This window comes from Vicugna pacos, chromosome X (genome assembly GCF_048564905.1).
Source record: "Vicugna pacos chromosome X, VicPac4, whole genome shotgun sequence".
NCBI lineage: Eukaryota > Metazoa > Chordata > Mammalia > Artiodactyla > Camelidae > Vicugna > Vicugna pacos.
In genome coordinates this window covers 92,232,137-92,250,358 of record NC_133023.1, presented here as the reverse complement: position 1 = coordinate 92,250,358, position 18,222 = coordinate 92,232,137, and the positions used below count along the sequence as shown (strand labels likewise).

The 18,222-nt window shown below is 44.0% G+C and overlaps 1 protein-coding gene across 1 annotated transcript in view; it reads left to right on the top strand.

Annotated features, from left to right (window-relative positions):
- Positions 1-527: 527 nt before the first annotated feature.
- FRMD7 (FERM domain containing 7) overlaps positions 528-18,222 on the top strand; it is a 34,880-nt gene continuing 17,185 nt past the window's right edge. The window contains exons 1-5 of the mRNA XM_031671322.2: positions 528-593; positions 10,159-10,263; positions 11,059-11,101; positions 13,050-13,128; positions 15,732-15,829. Coding sequence (XP_031527182.2) covers positions 528-593; positions 10,159-10,263; positions 11,059-11,101; positions 13,050-13,128; positions 15,732-15,829 — 391 coding nt within the window. The remainder of the gene's footprint in view (positions 594-10,158; positions 10,264-11,058; positions 11,102-13,049; positions 13,129-15,731; positions 15,830-18,222) is intronic.

The following is an 18,222-nucleotide window of genomic DNA, read 5'->3' as shown; positions in this document are numbered from 1 at the left end:
AGTTTAAAAGAAAATCCCAGCTACCACTTGGAATCTGGTTGTGCACTATGCACAGCACATGGATTTGGTGCTAAAGCATTACGTGGAAACAAACAATTATAATTGTTTTAATTACCCAGAGTAGCTAGTAATTTCGACAGGACTTGGGAGCACTGTCTTGAGAATGCTATTATTACACTGTCACTTTTGAACAGCCTTTCCAATATAGGCACAGTAATTTCAATGTCCCAGGAGTGGAGGCAAGATTGCTATTAGGGTGGTAATCTTGTGGGTTTTTTCCTTTTTTGTTTCCTTTTCCGAGTATGAGGAGTAACTCTGAGCAATGAAGAGTCACTTAGACACCATCCAGCAAAGAGTATGAATCAGATGCCACCTGTCCAGGTCATGGTCAGGCCAACCTAAGGCCTCAGGCAGTGACACATCTTTCCCTTATAGCTTGAAAAAGGTGTCTGCTTGGAAGTATCATCCATCAGGTCCTAGATGAGCTCTGATTCCAGGGTTCCCTTCTGAACTTAATCAGTATCAACATGGCTGCCAGTGAAGAGGGCGGTGGCGCTCAGTTTGATCCTCCAGGATCCCCCCAGGACAGCCACGTGGGCCGGAAATCTTTCTGAGCAGTTAATCTCAAGCAACTTTAAGCTTTCCATCTATCACACAAGGCAGTACTTTGAACTGCTTTATGTTTTCAGAAATAAAATAAAAACCAGTTGCGATTTGGTGTGAGTTTCACACGTGCACAAGCAGCTACACGGGTTGTTCTCCCTGCTTTACTACCACCGGGAAATCTTAAGTACCAAATTTAAACTGTGCTTCCCTCCAGGGCTTATTGCTGAGTCCTAAGGGCTCTGGGGAAAGGGCCTCGGTTGACTTCCCACTTATTCTTTGTTCTTTGATGTGTCTAACTGCACCTTGCTCTCCACCAGATGCTGAAAGACTAGACTGCCTGCAGAGAGGGCTCCATTTTAGAATGAACTGCCGCTACCTGGTAATTAGCCTCTCACCACTCTCAGCAGCTCTCTTTTTACCACGAGTTCAACCCCCCAGGAGTTATAGCTTGGTCAGTAATTTCTTCTGCCCTCCCCTGAAGGAGCTCTGTTTCCTAGTTCCCCGGGTGGTTTATGCAGTGAAAACTTTGAAATTATGTTCAACTTCGTTTTTAGAAAACTGGTTGCCTCTTAATTTATTGGTAGATGTATAAGATATGTGTCTGATTTTTGTTGTTTTGTGATGTCAGGATATTTGCATTTTTAAGGAAAAATGAAACGGCTCTTTAAAAGGAACGGTCCCAGGGTTTAATCCCTAAGGGGTTCTGAGATTTCTGGGTGTAGCCTGCGGATGATAGGAAAGGAGAAAGACTTACCTTGGAGGGGTCCAAACTCTCTGTAAATGAGGTGCATGCCTATTGCTGCTTGTAAACAGAGAGTTGGATGGAGGTGAAAGAGTATAGATCAAGATGCAGAACAAGATTTCTCTCTATCGCTGAAATTAAACCAGGGTCACTGAAAACAAGTTTTGCCTGGGACTGCACCAAATGATACCAAAATGCAGAAATATCTCCAAATGTCCTGTTCTACTCAGCACAAGTCAGATCCTCTCACTGGAGGGCTCTGTTTGGTTCTGAGTTCCAAAAATGCTATTTAGGATTCAGGATATGAAGACTAAAAGAAGCAATGGAAATTAGCCGTCAGGCTGTATAGAAAGGACTAGTTCACAACCGTCTCCATGAAGATGCCGAGCGGCAATGCGCTTAGACTATCCTGGATGAACTGACTCTGGGCCATTGTCAGAGGGGGGATTGGGGTAAGTTGCCAAAAGATTAATACACAGAGAAGCTCTCAGATGTGCCATAAAAGACAGAAAGAAAATTCCAGGTAGGTGACTTTAAAAAGAATCAGTGACCATTTCAGTGTCATGCAGTGTCAAAAAGGCTTTATACGTTTTTTGTCAGCAGAAAGCTTTTGTTGTGACAAGCTGTGGTTTTCTTTCCAGACTGGCCCAAAGGGTAGGAAGTGTCCAAGGAGGGGCTCAAGCATGTCCTCATTGGTGAGGAATGTTCCCAGCATACCTCCTCTGAGAGAGGTGGGTAAGGGAAGAATTCAGTGACAAGGGTGGGGGATTGGAAGGGAGTGAGGCAAGCTGCTTGGGGAGCCCCTTGTTGTCCATATGCTTGATGGGCCAACTTGGTAAAGAAACAAATGTCAGGGATGTGCCAAGTGATGCAGAAAAGGCAGCAACACGAAGCCTAAGCTCAGCCATGGTGTCTGCAAACCCTGACTCTTGGCTGAAGGCAAAAGCGGAGTGAGCAGAAAGAATACCCAGATCCAATTGCACTTATTACCACGGACACGCGTCTCCCATCTCACCTCTTTCTCTTCTCACTACCGATGCCCTAGTCCAGGTGACCATTTTCTCTCACTGGAACTGCGGCAGTTGCCCCACCAGGTCGGCTGGGCACTGGTTTTGGCACCTCCTCCATCCACTCCTTCCTCCAAGTGTGTAGTCTGCAGCCCCGAAGCATCAGCATCGGTCTCCGCAGGGAGCCTGTGAGACATGTAGATGCTCAGCCCCAGCCCACACCTACTGAATCTGCTTAATCTGCATTTAAAGAAGATCTTCAGGTGATTCCTATGCACTTTCCAGCTCGGGAAGCTCTGCCCTAACTACTGCCAGGATGCTGTTTCTAAAACCCAACTCTGACCCTATCAATTCCCTGCTTAAAATCATTCAGCTACCCAACCTGAACCCTGCCTGCAGGGTTTGAGACAGTATCTGAATCAGTGTTTGCCAAGTGACTCCTAAGCGAGGCAGAATGAGAGCCCCGGGATCTCAGGAAGGCAGTGGGCAGAGTAATAGTTATCAGGGAAGGCTTATGGAGGAGGTGGCTTTTATGCTGGGCTTTAAAGGGATGCATAGGAATTGGATGTGTAATGATAAGCAGAGAAAACAGCAAAAAAAAAATGTGATGGTAACAGAAGGAGTCTATACCGAGGGTGCAGCTCAAGTACAGCCAAGCCTGGGGTCTGTTTAGGAGAGGTGGCAGAAAACTCAGCATCGTTTTGAAGGGCCTTGAATACCAGGGACACTACTTACATGCCCAGTCTTGTGCGTGGGGATGGGATGAGGGGATAGGGTCAGGCGGATGGAGAAAACAATATTGGAAGACTTATCCTTCTCCAGTAGCTGCCTGTTTAAGGCAGCAGTCAGGGGGGTGGGGCTCCCCAGACAGCCTCTGGTGGGGGAGCCCAACTTCATTCTAAATGGTTCAGCATTATGGATTTGGGCATTACCCTTCAGGATTTTTCTAGTCCTTGGACCTCACTTGCTCCTTTAGGAACGCCACACTGCTTATGGTTGCCTTGTTCACACCAGGTTTTCTAATCTCATCTGCCTCTGACACCTTTCTCTTGTCCTCCTCTTCACCTGGCTAACTCCAGCTCTTACCTCCTGTCTCAGATTAGGTGTCCCCTCTGTTAGAAGTCCATTGTGCTGCACCTCCACTCATCTTTCTGCGTTAGGTGCCCTTTGAGTGTGATCTCATATTACCTCCTGTATACATGCTGTTGGGCTGCACCTACAAGGCCTGTCCTTGCCCAGCTTCAAGACTGAAGACAGAGCCTGGAGTCAGTGACAGAGACATCAATGGAGTTGGGAGCTTACATGTCTGAAGCAAGTTCCTGGAGTGACACCCCACTGTGTGCGGTGAATGGCGGGAAGGACATGGCGGCAGGCTTCACTTCCGGGAAGCAGGGGGAGATTAGCAGTTACAGGGGGAATTGAAGTCAGGTTGGCTTATTTGTTATCAGGGAAACCAGCAGATGGGCACGCCCTTAACCACCCCTTGGAGAAGAGCAATCACCAGCTGGGTCCTGGAGCAAGTCTGTAGGAAGGTCAGTCAGGTGAGTTGGGTATAGGGGCAGCAGGCACTGGTAGAGCAGGGGATGTTCAGAGAGCAAGAGAACAGCCATCTTGAGTGGCCTGACCATATACCTGAATTGAAGGGGTGGTAGAAAGGGTCACAAAAAAGTCAAGGCATATACAGAAGCAAAAAAAGGCAAATGTGTCAAAAGTGAATCTGGAGTTTGGGCAGGGGAAAATTACAATGGGAAAACAAAAAGAATTGAAAAAAACAATAAAAAAACGGAGAAAAAACATGCTAAAGAGAGGCGAGGAATCGCTTTGTAAAGGGTCTATTAGGGAGAAGATTAACACTGGTGAAGCAGTTCTCTGTCCCTGGCTTTTTGTGTGGCTGTTAAGGTTGAGCCTTACCTAGAAAAATGTGGAATCAGGGTTCACGTGACTGAAAGGCACCTCATTCACTTGCTACTGGAGGAATGATCAACAGACACTGGTTTCTATGAGGGGACACTAATAGTCATGTCTGTGATTCTTAATATTCCAGATATTGAGTATTGAAATAAATGCTACCCTTGTCAAAACGGACCCCCTTGAGCGGTCCAAGTGCAAATAGCTAGGTGACCACACCTCAGAGTCTTTCTAGGGACAGTCCTGGTTTGCATCTGTTGTGACAATATAATAATTACTGGTGCTCCATCAGCCCTCAAAAGTGTCTCAATTTGGATGATACATTATGCAGTCACCCTATAAACAGTCAACATTTCTTGAGTTCTTCTTTTGGGCCAGATACTGTGTGAAGTACTTGACATGAATTAAATGCTCACTATGCTCCTTTTTTAAAATGGAGATGCAATCCACATGATGTTTACTACATTCACTGTGCTGTACAACCATCCCAACTGTCTAATTCCACAATATGTTCATGCTCCCAAGAAGAAACCTCATACTAATTAACAGTCACTCTTCATTCCCCTCTCCCCTTAGTCCCTGGCAACCACCAACCTGTTTTCTGTCTCTATGTATTTGCCTGTTCTGGACATTTCATATAAATAGAATCTTATAATATGTGGCCTTTTGTGTGTGGCTTCGGACAATCCTATTTTGCAGTTGAGGAAGGGGAGGCTTAGAGAGATTAAATAGCCTGCCCAAGATCACCCCTCTAGCAGGTAGAGGGGCCAGGCCTAGACCCAGGTGTGTCTGGCTTCAGATCCCACATCCTTAGCTACCATGATGTGCTGCCTCCTCCTATGTATTGCAGGGTGCTTGGCACATTTTTGGAACTCTTTTTTGGCCTCCTGTAACTGGGCACATTCTTTCCAAAATGACTCACAAATCTTCATTATTTGAGAGTGGATTTAATGTTTGGAAAGGGTCAAAAGTCAGAAAGAGCAATTACAGTAACTAAAGTGGGCTCCCAATTTGGGTCATTGCTATGGACTGAATTATGTCCCCCCTAAATTCATATGTTGAACTTCTAACTGCAGCAGCCCCCCTGCCCTGTGACTAATGTGACTATTTGGAGATAGAGCTTTTAGGAATTAAGGTTAAACGAGATCATAAGGGCAGGGCCCTAATTTGATAGGATTAGTGGCTTTATAAGATGAAGAAGAGACAGGTCTCTCTCACCCAGCCTTGTGAAGACACAGAGAGAAGGCAGATATCTGCAAGCCAGAAAGAGAGGTCTCACCAGAACTTGACCATGCTGGTACCCTGGTCTCAGAACTTCCAGCTCCTAGAACTGTGAGAAATAAATTCCTGTTGTCTAAGCTGCCCAGATTATGCTAGTTTGTTATGGCTGCCAGAGCTAAATAGTCATATTTTGGAATAAAAAAATGAGGCATAACCACAAAGTCAGGAGAATGAGTGATTATCATCTGTGACTCCAAGAGCAATTTCTTGAGGGGAGCCTGAGAAATATTTTGAATTTGGGAACCAGCAATGGAAACTGGAGAAGCATCTATAAGACTCGTTGTATGGCACTATGCTTTTAAATTTTATAACGTGTATTGTATTTCTCTTAAAAATATAACAAGTATAAGGAAAAATTAAAATTGCCTACTATGCTACAGTTAATAATATGCTCTATTTTGTTCCATTATCTAATGTGTCAAAGGTGTTTGTTGATCAGTTAATTGATAAAGTTTGCAGAAAGCCCTAATAAATATGCACATTTAAATGCAAACACCTCATACTTTTCATTTTGATCATAAAACATACATTTATATCCATATTCTAATCTTTTGATGCAGAGTCAAGGACTTTTTGCATAAGGACTTCTAATTGGTGTTTCTGTTTTTCTTCTCTAACTCACACCCATAATGTATCATCTATGATTTCCAGTATTTTCTCATTTTACATGGAAAACTTTGAGATTCCCCACCCCCAATATTTTCTGTCATATCCAAAACCAATCTGACAGCAGATTTGGGCGATTCTCACCTTACTGAGGTTTTGCAAAGTGATCAACTTAGTTTTCATAGAAACCACTCTTGGTTTTGGTGATGATAATTCTTTTGATATACATACAATTAAATTAAATTGTGTCATTACAGTAATAAGTAGAATTGTCAAAAATATGTTCAGGAAAATAATTACTATTAAGCATGAGACTCAGTCAATGGGTGTAGAAATGCAAAGTCATATTAGTGTAGCCTACTAGCCATGAGCTTTCATCATGGCACAGGCACCTGTCAGTGTTTTAAAGGGCGAATGGAAAGCATTCTCTGTGCGTTGTTGAGTTGAAGTTTGTTAGGATAGTTTCTACTGTCCCTGCTCATTAAAAAAAAATCCAGATATGTAGGGACTGAAAAGGTAACATTTCCTTTAATCTAATCCCCTCTCCAGGAATGATTCTTTTAGTAGTTTGGTATGTATTGTTCCAGACTCTTCTATGCGTTTATCTCTTATATGTACATTACTTAAGCTATGGGATGTGCCAGGCCCTGTACTAAGGCCTTGATGTGAATTATCTTGATTAACCCACACAACTCTATTATTATGTCCATTTTACAGATGAGTAAACCAAGGTTCCATAATTTGCCCTGGGTAACATAGTGATTAATCTGATCTTCCCTTGAGAAGACTGTCTTACTAATGCACATGGATCAAGTTGAATGTTTGGATCCATTCATCTATTTATTCAGTAAACATTTATTGAATGTCCACTCTTTGCCAGTCACTGTATATAATGCCAGGTACTCAGACACATGTTTTCTGTCTTCAAGTACCTGGAAAAGGGAGGTTAATCTGTGAGCTGAAAGATTTGCCCCAATTCATCCAGTTAGTAAGTAGGTAGAGCAGGATTACAATCCAGGCTTGTTTTAGCCAATTGTTATATGACAGCCCTATGTGCAGGGAAGCTTTTGTGGATTGTTTTTTAGAGGTGGCCAGCTTGAATATTTATTATTTCCATGAGAAGATGAATTTGGAGCTCCCCCCTCCAATCAATGCCCAATGGTTAAGACCGAGTTTGTAAACTGGAGATTATAAATACAAGTTCTGAAAAGTTTTAAATTATATAAGTGTATGTGTTTTTTTTTTAAGGCAAACACTGCTGTACTGTAATCCAAGATGAAGCTAAGACAGGGTTCAGGATTGGCTCCAATTCCTTGAGTGGGAGGACAGGTGATAAAGGATTTAGATCCACTAAGTAGTTTGATTAGAATGTTGAAAATTGTCAGCTTAAACAAGAACAAGCAATTGAAAAGAGAATCAGAAGTCCACAAAAGAGAAAATAGGACAGTTGTATGCAGAGATATTATGAGAATAATACTCACAACATAAAAATTGAGGAACGGGATCACAACTGTTGAAAAAACTGAAAGGTGGCATGTTAAGACAGAACCAAGACCTTACCTCTTGTGCAACACATTCCACAAGGCTGGCCAATTTCAACGTACACTATGGAGGATGGAAGGGAAATGCCTCTCTCAGAGATGTGGGTGGAGAGCTTGAGCCACGTGAGCTCATGACCTCCAAATGCACAAAATGCCAAAGGCTTTTTGAGCCAGTTGGCAAGAGGTACAGGGGTGGAAGAATTGGGGGATTATTCTTATGAACGTGGTGTGGGATCTTACTGAGGGGAGTGAAAAGGAAGTCTAGATTGGAAACCTTATGGGAATGGCTACATATTCTTCGTGACTGCAGAAACATTTAAATACACAATCACGTGGAATGTGGCAGCGTTGATGGGGAGGATTAAGCACCCCCATGGAAAAAGAGAATAAAAAATGAGGAAAGAGGAAAATCTTGAATTTCTTCAATCGTTTGCAGAGAAACTGGAGTCTCTGACGGAATTTAGTTCTCATGACTGAAATGTTTCTTTGGTGTTGGAAAAAGTATTGCTGTCATCTCTCTCTCTCTCTCTTTAGAAATTCTTTTTTTTTTTTCATAATGAAAATCCCGTGGCAGCTCCTTGTCTGGAGGACTTTAAAAATAGGAGCGATTTCATCTGTCTGGAATGGTCTGTGTCAGCACTTGCCCTAGGCAAGGTTGCCACATAGGCAAAACCTCCCCCTCCCTCCTCCCTCCCAGACACCCCTCCTCCACTGCCCCCCCAATGCCCTTCCAGCCCCCAACCCCCCGCTCTGTGGGCTGGCCCCCATTTCCTGGACAACCGCAGCTCCAATGTGACCTCCCCTATAAAATCCAACCGCCTTTCCCTCAGCTCTCTCTCCAGGTGCTAACAGTACAGCAGGTTTCACCCTTTGCTGCCTATTTGCATTTAAAAATAGGACCCTGGTTAACCCACATGAATCTCAAGTTGGTTGGACTTTGGACAATGTGACCAAGTGGAGAGAAGTCCAGGGGAGAGGGGAGTATTTGGGGGTTGTTGAAGGAAGGAGGTGGGGTAGGCTGCCCTCCTGGAAGCTATTAAATCCCAGATGTGGGTTCTGTTCAGTGTGGGACTGCCTTGAGGGAGAGGGTGGAGGGTGGGACAAGGGTGGCTGGACGCTCTGACCTCTCAAGGTTGGCATTAATTCTATGGGTCGGTGATTTCCAACTACATTTCCCCTGCGCCTGGTTTCCTTTGCAGCACTAGAGGCACCGCGTGACTCGGATTTAACTAGGGGTTTTCAGCTGCACGCCTTTGTGCCTAACAGCCAGGGCCCAATTTTCCCATCACAGTCCTCCCTGCAGCAGCAGCCCTTGGGTTCCGCGACGGTGGCTGAAGATCAGCTCCAGCCCCGCTCAGCTCACAGAGATTTTCACAGAGAGCTCTTCAAAGCTCCTGTTCTCAGAGAAGCATAAGAAAGGGACTGTTCTGTGCTCACAGTCTGTGTGGGCTTTAGGAAGAAAAAACAAGTGCGGCCTCAGGTGAAAGGAGGATGCTAGATGCAGCTTTGATGGGGAAAGCTGCAAAATTAAATCTACTCACAGAGGAGTAAGTTGGTCAATTTCACATCTGATCAATAAACATTCAGGAGCCTCTAGTATGTGCCAGGCTCTGGGTTAGACCTGGTAAGTAACAAGAAAAGTAAAAGGTCCCTGCTCTGAAGGAATTCAGTCTAATAGGGAAGATAGATATCCCACGTGAGAAGTGCCATGTTTGAGGTAAGCAAGTGTGTTTGGGAACCCGGAGGTATTATCTGTCCCTTGGCTTAACCTGCCGCTATCGGAATCAGAGAAAGCTCTCCCGGGAAGGTGGCATCTGAGCTGAGTAGGAGTGAACCAAAGCAAAGGAAGGTGGGAAGGGCGCACTGTGTGGAAGGAATGACGTGAGCAGAGGCAGGGAGGCATGAAACTCCTTGACGTGTGTGGGGAGCCACGAGCAGCCTGCGATTATTAGAAAGAAAAGTGGCAGAAAGGGGGAGGGGCAAGAGATGAGGCTGGAGGGGCACGCAGGTCCCCAAGAGGGAGAGAGGAGGGCTCGCCTCCCTGCTAAGGAGTAGAGACTTTATCCTGAGGGGAGCCACTGAGGGATTTTAAGCAGGTCAGATGTGCATCTTGATTAAACTATCTGTCAATTTGGGGGAAATCATTCAAACTGCCTGTGGGATGAATTGATTAAAGGATGCCATTGAAAGGATAGATTTGCAGATCTAGACATACCTAGTTAAGTGCAAGGCTCTTGTTTTCCAAGAGGGTTTGCCTTACTCTGAGGCTTTTGAAGAGGTACCCCTGAAACAATCTACAGATAGATGTGCGTATTTAGGTGGGAAACTCAAGCTCATTTGGGAGGAGACAGGGCCTGAAAACAGTGCTTAAAGGAAATTGAGAGACTCTTGTTGCTTCTACCCTCTGTATATCAGCAATATCAGCTGAGGAAAGCAAACTGTGCTATGATCTCTTTGTTTTGTTTAGCAAAAGTCATCCGGGAAGGCGCTGTTTAACCTGAGTTGCAGCCATCTAAATCTTGCTGAGAAGGAATATTTTGGATTAGAATTCTGTAGCCATTCTGGAAATAATGTAAGTTGGTTCCGTTATAGGGTTCTTTGTGCCTAGAATTGCTTCTAAATGCAGCTTGTAGTTAGGTATGTCGGGCTCAAACCCTTGATTTTAATATGAAAAACCATGGAAACCCTGGCACAGAGACTGGATTTCATAACTATTTCCCCCTCCTCGTCTATTAAGAGTCACCTCAGTTTGCAAACACAGACGGTTCTACCCCATGCTCCTCTTGGTCACTCTGTGAAGAGCTCTCTGTGCTTTATCTATTCTGACTTTCCAGGGGCTAGAACTCAACCTCCAGAATTAAGACTCCTCACCAATGAGTATCCAGGGGACTCTCCTTTCCCCTCTATTGCGTCCTAACATCCCCGATGTTCTTCCCGCTGTGTCCTGCCCTGGCTTCTCTGTTATCTGGCCCCTTCCCAGAAAGGCTCATTATGACTATTAAGCTGACATTTGGGGGCTGTAGGATTCAAACGTGGAGCCAGATGCCTTCATTAGTCTTTGTAGCAACTAATGAGCCTCGTGTGTGACACCTCTGTCATCCCACTGAGGCAGGGGAGCAGTGATTCAAATGTCAACAGCTAAGAGATTATAGATCAACAATGTGCACTGTCACTGGGAAAATACGAGGGGGCAGCTTGAGTGCCGTGGAGGTATAGCATCTCTCTGACACTGCTGTTCTAACTATCTTTAGAAGTCTAAAGAGTCTTGGTATTTGTTTCATGTTGACTTTAATCTGTTTTTTCTTAAAAAAAAAAAAGCTGCACTCAACGCCATATTCTGCCACTTGTTTCATTAATGTTACCACAGGTCTGGTTGGAACTTCTGAAGCCCATTACAAAGCAAGTAAAAAGTAAGTATGGAAAATCACTTAAGAAATTGAATCCCCAGTTACAACTTGAAAATATTTCAGCAGTACCATACTATTCCTCACCTTAATATAAGGAGAGAAAGGGGCTCTGATGTAGCATTTTAATCCTTCATACATCCAGAGAATTTAGCAACTCCAAAAGATCATTTTAATTTTGCCTGAGATGAAGAATATCAGGTTACTGGATCTTTGAGTAAATTTCAAGAACCCTGGTCATGACAGCACTCTGTGGATTGACTCTAAACCTCTCTCTCAGATCTATATCCCTGCAAATCTTTGAGCATCCTTGATGTCAATCGGCAGTGCCATTCACCTTCTTCCAGAAGATGTAGTTTTATCCTGTCACAGACATTGTCCATTCATTTCAGTTTATATTTGAGTGTCGACTATGTATGAAATAGTCCCTGCACCCCATAATTCACAATCTAGTGCAGTGGTTCTCAAATTTCAGTGTGTATTAGGATCTCTTGGGCAGGGGGAGTTCTTATTAAAATGTAGATTCCTGGGCCTCATCCCCGAGTTGGGGCCAGCAATCTGCATTTTTGACAGATACTATAGGTGTTTCTGGTGCAGGTGAATTGCAGTGCACACTTTGAGACAGGCTGTTTCAGTGTCGCGTCCTGCCTGCTCTTAATGTGCTGGTGCTTCCCACGGTTTTGTCTGTTCCCACCGCATAATGATAATCTGTCACATTATTCCAACAGCCTCCCAACTTATTCCCTCCAATCCATCATGTGCACTACTCCCAAAGGGAACTATTGAAAATGCAAAGCTGACCACACCACTCTCTTGCTTAAGATGCTTCCATGGCTCCCTGTCGCCCTTAGAATAAAGTCCAGACCCTTTAGAGTGATCTCCAAAGCACTGGACTCTGACTGCCCTCCTAGTCTTTACGTCTGCCACTGACCATTTCATCCTCCTACCTCTCCTGACTTCAACAAAACTAACCTCAGGTGTAGGTTTCTCAGTTAAAATAGAAGATACCCAACTAAATTCGAATTTGAGATAAACAGAGCCGAATTTCTTTGTGTAAGTATGTCCCATGCCATCACTGTTGATCTGAAATTCAAACTTAACTGACAGTCCTGTCTTTTTGTCTGCTAAATCTGACAGCCCTACTCGGGTGTCAGCAGCCTTCTTTAACCTCCTCCAAACTCTTTTCTCCCTCTTGTGCTTCTCCAGAGCTCAGTGGTTATAACGTTGTGTGATGCTGTCACTCTCCGCTAGATGTCTGCCTCTTCTCCTAGCCTCTGAGTGCTCAATTGTATTTTTATCCCCAGGATCTGCTAGTATAAGGCTTAGCATATAATAGGCACTCAACAAATATTTACTGAATGAAGATGTTAATGCGGCATAGATGTGTTTGCTTTTGATGCAAAAAGTTTCTTCTTTTCAAATGCAAGTAGGAGCGAAGGCAAGTAGATGTCTTTACTTAAGGCAGATTTGAAGATACTGAGAGGCCTCAGTCCAGGCTACTTCTAGTTCCCTTTATGAGATCCCTGAGCCAGGGGGTATTCACCTGCCTCTAAAGCCGGGCGCTCCTCTCAGCCAGGAACGCAGAATCCCACTTAGCAAGTCGTATATTTTTTCTAAATGGAAAACACTTCTTAAGAGAGGACATGGTAGGCTCCAAATGGGGCACATCTTTATGAAAAGAAACTCAAAGAGAGAGAGGGAGGGAGAGGGGCAGGAGAACTTTCCCAATTGCTATCCACAGAGAGGCACAATCCTGAAATAGCAGCATCTTGCAAATGTGAAAAATTGAAATTTAAATGAAAAGTCTGTGGGAGGGAATGATGGGAGAGGAGGGAAGGGTAGGGAGGTGGGGGGGGGAGTGGTGTGTGTGTGTGTGTGTGTGTGTGTGTGTAAAAGACCTGTAACTGTTGTGCTGGACATTTAAATAAAACTTATGGAAATATTGTGTTTTAAGATCCTAAGGAGATTGTTTTCAAATTTATGGTGAAATTTTTCCCAGTGGATCCTGGACATCTGCGAGAAGAGCTTACAAGGTATAGTACGCGTGTGTCTGCTGTATAATGTTACTTACTTATTATTCTCCATTTATCAGGGAATGGGCTTCCAGCTTTCTTTGGAAGGCTTGGCTCTCGGTCACTCTTTGGGAGATGGTGAGGAGGGCCTGGCTTGTCCCCAAAGGGTTAATCTTCCAAAGGGTGGGGACTTCAGGGGGAAAGGGATGGCTTTCTAAAAGTGGTAGCCAGCCTAGTGCCCATGTGGGGTTTATGCCATTAATTAACACAATAGTAAGAGTCCTTTCCTTCATCTCATCTGTGGTCCAATCAGAAGGCAGCTTGACAGCACAAGTAGGATGCTAGCTAAGTTCCATGGATATTGAAAATGGTTACATGTTGTGTATCTCACAGCTAGAAAGTGATGCTGACATATACTTATAAAACATTTTTTGAAGTAAAAAAGTAAAAAGTATACAAATAATTAAAAAATGATTTATACTGCATAATTATAAACTATTGACTCTTATAATTATTAATAATTATAAATGAATAATAATGTTATATAAGGCAAAATATTTTTATACTTCAAAAAATTTTAAAGGTAAAGAGGAAAAAGTACAAATCGTTTTTCAAGTATTTTTATATTTATGAAAATGCCCTTTAAATATTACAATGTAAACCGACTTCTTCAAAAATACCTTGTTGACATAACACTCCCACCAGCTTTACTCTGCTTTCTAGACTTTAGACTGAACTTTTACATGAAGAAGGGATATAAGAGGTAATCTAGTCCAGCCCTTTCAGTTAGTTGATGAAACATGTCCTGGGAGCTTGAGTGACTTGGCCAAGATCACAGGGTGTTGGCAGTTACTCTTCTCGAAGTCCTCCCTCCACGTGGTTCATGGCCAGTTTTTCTTCAGCCCTTTTGTACAGGGAGACTTCTTTTCTGAGGGATCTTTGTAGAAGTCACTTCACAAGTTAGTCTCTCTCTCCCAAGCCTCTGCACATTTGCGAGTCGTAGGCTGTTTTCCCAGATAACTTGATATCTGGGGATCTATATCAGTTTGCTTTTGCTAACCCATTTCAGTTGAGTCTCCAATTGTAACCAATTTTGATGGAGATAAACTTTCTCTGAAAAAAAAGGAATGAGAAAATCAATGTGATGATAAATGATTCATCAGCTGTTCAGAGCAAGGATTTGGTATTTGCAGCAGGCAGCTGCCTTCTTAGCAGCAAGGAATGTGTCAAGTGACAAGAAGTTTCCTTTCTTTTTTGTGAGGAACAAAATGAAACTCACTTCCCCTTTAGAAATTGAGGCTGGTTATTCTCATTTACGTCTATATATGAAAGCAGACAATAGCAAAGGTTAGACTTCCTTTATTTCTTCCCCATTGGTCCATCTGAGGACACTTAAGTGTAGTTGGCTTTTCAAGGATGCCTTGTTTGGGGCCAATACATGAGTGTCACAGAGTGGTGTGCAAATGTAATTTTTCTCATTGAATCATTTCTAATCCATTAGGGGAGCTCACAGTATGAAGGTTTATAATAATGAGTGCTTTTGAAAATTGAATAATCACCTACTAATTTACCTGCTTTTTTCTGATCTGGATTTTCATCTATCACCTGCAACTAATTTTGATTCACCACTTTGACATCAAGGCTTAATTTTTTTTTAAGTTCAGATAGAACGTTATTTAGAAAACTACACCTTACATAGGGAAATGCCCACAGTAGATACTCAATAAATGTTTTAATGTATAAAATAAAATATTGGAACCAACTGTGGACCAAGAAGGAACACAGTCATCAGTAGAATCTTAATTATACACATCTTTTCAAAAATTGATTGCCTTTGATAAGGGCTTAGAAGTGTGGGACAAATGCTACCTGTTTGGCAAAGCTCTGGATACTAACGTGCAACTTATGGGTCCCTGATTGTTTGTGGGGAAAAGGGAAGCTGGCTTCATTCCAGTCAGCACACAGTAATCCCATACCTGCTGGGCTCTGGTGACACAGAGAAGGTGGTCCAGGTGACAGGGCAGACTCATGGCTTCAAGTCCTTGATTTCTGAAACACAGTCTTTTGGCTACAAGGCAGCTTAAATTGAATGGCAGACCTGAGTTCTGGCCACAGTTGCATGTTCTTTGGGTGCTAGGACTCTGCCTGAATCACCTAACCTCTGTCTTTCCACCGCTGTAACATGGGGTGGTGGTGCCAACCTCCTAAGTTGTTACGATAGTGAGTACTTGGTAGCATTTTGTAAAGAGAGCTGTACTGGCCTCTGGAGCAGGCTTGTTCTTGCTGAATCTCCCCTTCTGTCTGGCTGGGGATGTGGCTTTGCTACGTGGCAGCAACCACCACAGGACGATTGGCCAACTCCCTCCAGTTGGCGGGAGGACTTGGCCGGGGTGATTCCTAATGGCTGTGAGGGCTGCCAAAGGGCTGGGTGAGCCGAGCTGTGGTCTAGTGCTGGTTAGGCGCTGAAGCAAAGCCTATGTGTTACTCATCATCTTAAAAAGGCATCTCCCTGACTGGGGGCGCCGTTTCTTTCTTTCTTGAAACATCTTGGATCTGGGAGAAGGGAAATGCTTCTTTCTTGTTCCTGTTTCTTTCTCAAGGGATTTTCCCCAACTTCTTGGCAGGTATCTTTTTACTCTTCAAATAAAGAAGGATTTGGCTCTAGGACGACTTCCATGCAGTGACAACTGTACAGCGTTGATGGTATCTCACATCTTACAATGTAAGTAGCAAATATTGGCTTTGGGGCCTATCAGCCAGGTAGACAATCAAGCAAAGGAGTAGAGCACCCCCACCATCCCCATCATTGCGTTAGGACTCCTCTGTAGAAGACAGAGCCTGGATGAGCCATATAGAAACAGCACGGTCCAGGAGAAAGAGGCTTCTTAGTGTAGCCATGGAGATTTGAATTCAAATCCTGTCTCCACTATGTTCTGACTGTTGGAGCCTTGGGTGAAGTTCCCTCACCTATCTTTGCCTGAATTCCCCAAGCTTTAAAACAGTGACAGGAATACCTTCTCCCAGAGTGGTTATGCAGATTAAAAGGAAATGCTGATTTTCTTCAATCTCTGGCTAACCTTCCCCTCCCACTGCCCTGGGCTTGCTGTCCAGGAGCTGGGCTGGGCTAATCCCAGCATGGACTTTGCTAGGCCGGCCCCCACTCCCTCTGCTTGCCCCAGGATACATTTCTGGTACGTGCTTTCTGCGGCACATTGTCACGTTTAATGTGATTTCCCTGTTGCTCTTTATCACGATTTCCAGAGAACAAAGCACAGAGGACAGCAGGTGGAGAGAGGCTAAAAGGGAAAAAGGCCCCAGGCATCTATTAGCGTTCCCCATATCCTAGCAGCCAAGTAGTTGGACTAGGGTGAGTAATGAAGGCAGGGAAAAGGAGGCCTGGGGAATAGTGGGGGCTTGCCAGGGAGGGGGTGAAGCCGGGCAGGCCAGGCTGCTCCTGCACCCCTGAGGGCAGGACTGAGGCAGCTGGAAATAGTATCTTTTCTTCTAGGGCTGGCTGGACTTTGCCTTCTACAGAGGCTGTCCAAGAATAGGCTATTCCTTACTATTCCTGCAAGATCGTAACTTCATTTTTTTTGTTTCATAAGTTCATTTTTGACCTCTATCCATTGCCTTCCTGACAGTCCAGAAATGGTAGCTTTTTTATTTCATCAGGAACTCCAGAATGAAGTGCCTGGATAGAGACAGTATCTGAATCAGTGTTTGCCAAGTGACTCCTAAGTGAGGCAGAATGAGAGCCCGGGATCTCAGGAAGGCAGTGGGCAGAGTAATAGTTATCAGGGAAGGCTTATGGAGGAGGTGGCTTTTATGCTGGGCTTTAAAGGGATGCATAGGAATTGGATGTGTAATGATAAGCAGAGAAAACAGCAAAAAAAAAAAAAGTGATGGTACCAGAAGGAGTACATACCGAGGGTGCAGCTCAAGTACAGCCAAGCCTGGGGTCTGTTTAGGAGAGGTGGCAGAAAACTCAGCATCGTTTTGAAGGGCCTTGAATACCAGGGACACTACTTACATGCCCAGTCTTGTGCGTGGGGATGGGATGAGGGGATAGGGTCAGGCGGATGGAGAAAACAATATTGGAAGACTTATCCTTCTCCAGTAGCTGCCTGTTTAAGGCAGCAGTCAGGGGGGTGGGGCTCCCCAGACAGCCTCTGGTGGGGGAACCCAACTTCATTCTAAATGGTTCAGCATTATGGATTTGGGCATTCCCTAGTGGCCATTTCAGGCATAGCACAGAACACTTTCACTTCTAGAGACTATTTTGTCTGTCTACAGAAACTCTTTCCATAGAAAAAAGCTAAAGTTTCAAGGAGTCAGCTCTTCACAATCCATCTGGGTCTGATTATTTCACTGGATGCTAACACAGTGTGCAGAGCACAACCAGGCTGCTTGTTCATTTGTACATTTATTTATTCATCTAATATTTATGTTCTAGGCGTTCAAGAATCTCCACATTTTGACCTTCTCCTCTGCTTAAATCTTTTTTACACACCCCTCTGGCTCTAGCCAGGCTCCTCCTCCCAAACACAGTTCGTACATTCCAAATGAAGCCTTCCTTTTAGGAATACCCTTTGTAACTCTCCTTTGTCATTTATTCAACAAAAATTGATCGAGTACCTACAGCATGCCAGGTACTATTACAGGGACTGGGAACATAGCAGTGAAATAAACAGACAAGAATCCTGGCTCTGAGGGAGCTTACATTTTGGCAGTGGGGGAGAATCGGATCAAAATAAGGAAATGTATAATGTATGTTCAAAGGTGATAAGTACAATGGAGAAAATAAACTATGAGAAGGAGAGAGGGAAATTCTGGGGGTGGGTACTGAAGTTTTAGATAAGGTGGTCAGGGCAGGCTTCACTGTGAACGTAACAATTGAACAAAGACTGGAAGGAGATGAAAGACCAAGCCATGTGGAAATCCGGTGGAAGGGCGTGCCAGGCAGAGCACATCCAGTGCAAAGGGCCTGGGGTGGGAGTATGCCTGGAATGTTTGAGAAACATTAAGCAGGCTTTGTGGCTGGCTGGAGCTGAGGGCTAGAGGGCAAGAGTAATCATGGAGGGTGTTAAAAGCATATTAAAGACCTAAAACATTACT